This window comes from Temnothorax curvispinosus, unplaced genomic scaffold (genome assembly GCF_003070985.1).
Source record: "Temnothorax curvispinosus isolate PA1 unplaced genomic scaffold, ASM307098v1 QBEX01007881.1, whole genome shotgun sequence".
In the NCBI taxonomy this organism is placed as follows: domain Eukaryota; kingdom Metazoa; phylum Arthropoda; class Insecta; order Hymenoptera; family Formicidae; genus Temnothorax; species Temnothorax curvispinosus.
In genome coordinates this window covers 1-1,627 of record NW_020217661.1, presented here as the reverse complement: position 1 = coordinate 1,627, position 1,627 = coordinate 1, and the positions used below count along the sequence as shown (strand labels likewise).

At 31.4% G+C, this 1,627-nt stretch overlaps 1 protein-coding gene across 3 annotated transcripts; it reads right to left on the bottom strand.

The window, feature by feature from the left end:
- Positions 1-8: 8 nt before the first annotated feature.
- On the bottom strand, positions 9-1,608 carry LOC112457564. 3 transcript variants are annotated; one of them, XM_025020712.1, is made up of 4 exons: positions 1,351-1,608; positions 878-942; positions 591-786; positions 9-286 (listed from the first exon to the last, which is right to left on the bottom strand). In XM_025020712.1, the coding sequence occupies exons 1-3, from the start codon at positions 1,605-1,607 to the stop codon at positions 770-772; spliced, it is 339 nt and encodes a 112-aa protein (XP_024876480.1). In that variant the 5' UTR covers position 1,608; the 3' UTR covers positions 9-286; positions 591-769. The 3 variants fall into 3 exon arrangements, with proteins under 3 accessions (XP_024876480.1, XP_024876478.1, XP_024876479.1); XM_025020710.1 differs by having other exon boundaries at positions 591-942; XM_025020711.1 differs by lacking the exon at positions 1,351-1,608 and having other exon boundaries at positions 878-1,073.
- Positions 1,609-1,627: the final 19 nt, after the last annotated feature.

The window sequence follows — 1,627 nt, the reverse complement described above, 5'->3', positions numbered from 1 at the left end:
ATAGAGCGAGTTCTATAATATATATTCCTCCGCAGAATTAATAAAAAATCCTTACCGCAACAATTGCAAAACCCAAGCAGCAGATAATCAAAGTATCCGATACGAATAATACCAACGCGATATACGAGTATAGATCTTCGATATGTTCTGAAAAGATGATAACTTTCTGATGTTTTTTGATTATTTCTTTTACCACAGAACGACTCGGACCGCACTTTCCTTTCTTTAGAAAAATTTCCGTCACACTCTTACGAAGAATATCGATTTGACCGCTTATGTGCAATATCTAAAATATACGTTTCTTTCAACTGCCATATGTAAGAGAGGTCGAAAGTAAAAACATTAAATACCTAAATTAAATTTATGATGTACAGAATTGTTTAAAATCCGTATAATATCACAATTACCAATATACTATGTTTGATAATGTAGGATATTTGCATATGTATATACATCCCGTCAATCAACTGATATTATACATGGTTAATTAGATATCACAAAATTCAGTTTTATAAGTAATACATATAAATAATAAATAATACTTAAAATAACAATTATATGAATAACATTTTGTGTAACAGGATAGTTACCAGATTTATGAGTAGGCAATTTAATAAAGCCAATGCGTTAGCACATATCAGCAAATAAACAAATTGAAAAGTTATGACTGATTCATATACGAATCTCCGATTAGCGTCAAATGGCAAATCCATCTCCAGAATGAGTAATCGTGTGGAATCGTTGAAGTTTATGCCATCATCCGCGTTCTTTATGAAAACGTTGCTGCTAAAAAAAATTATAGACGTCGAATAAAGAATCACCGTTATGTTAGCGAAGCGGTGCGACAGTTTGACATTGCTGGTCGTCGCGAACATACTGAATTTCGTTTTGGAACATTTTTCCCAGTCGATCGCCATCATCGTTAATATCTTGTTGAACGTTCTACGAACGGTTTTTATTAATCATAATCGTGATAACGGCCGCAACGAAGCGTTATGCGAACCATCGGTGAAAAATTTCATGTTGTGCATTGACTTTACTCACGCGAGTCCGCTTATTTCCGATTTGTGTTTAATACATAATTTATTTACAGCAATTTGTCCTTAATTTAAGTTTATTATATTGTTCACATTTGCAATTGCCAAATTTATTTTATCGATTAAAGCATTTATCAAATAATTTATTTTATTCGTTAAAATAATTGTTGAATCGATGTAATACCAAATTTGTGCAACAAACTTAATGTTGTTAAATAATATAATTAAATATAATTAAATAAATAATAATTTAAAGCTATTTTTTTTCACTGATAGTGCAATATTACTACCTATGTGCCGTTTTGTATCTCACCGCTGTTTATACCAAAAAATAACGAGTTTACATAATAATATCGTGTACGCCATTGTTGTGCTCAAAGTGTTCATCATCTCAGAAAGCTCAATTAAATTGAAATGCATTACGATATATCGATATTGAAAGGCTTGCTCGATTAAGACCGTAACAGTCCAGAACACTCTACGTAATAAAACGCACGATGTATTCGGCCAGATGCCAAAAATTCGTAGACAAATTTCTATCGCTTTGCTAACTGTATTCTCCACTTTCATATTTCACTTATTATTATTTT

What these genes read in the sequence shown, in the direction of transcription:
- LOC112457564 (XM_025020710.1), bottom strand. Translation starts at nt 1,607, where the DNA reads ATGAAAGTGGAGAATACAGTTAGCAAAGCGATAGAAATTTGTCTACGA. An exon ending in ATTTTTTGGTATAAACAGCG is followed by an intron (nt 943 to 1,350) that starts GTGAGATACAAA and finishes AACCGTTCGTAG; the next exon opens with AACGTTCAACAAGATATTAA. An exon ending in ATTGCCTACTCATAAATCTG is followed by an intron (nt 287 to 590) that starts GTAACTATCCTG and finishes CGTATATTTTAG; the next exon opens with ATATTGCACATAAGCGGTCA.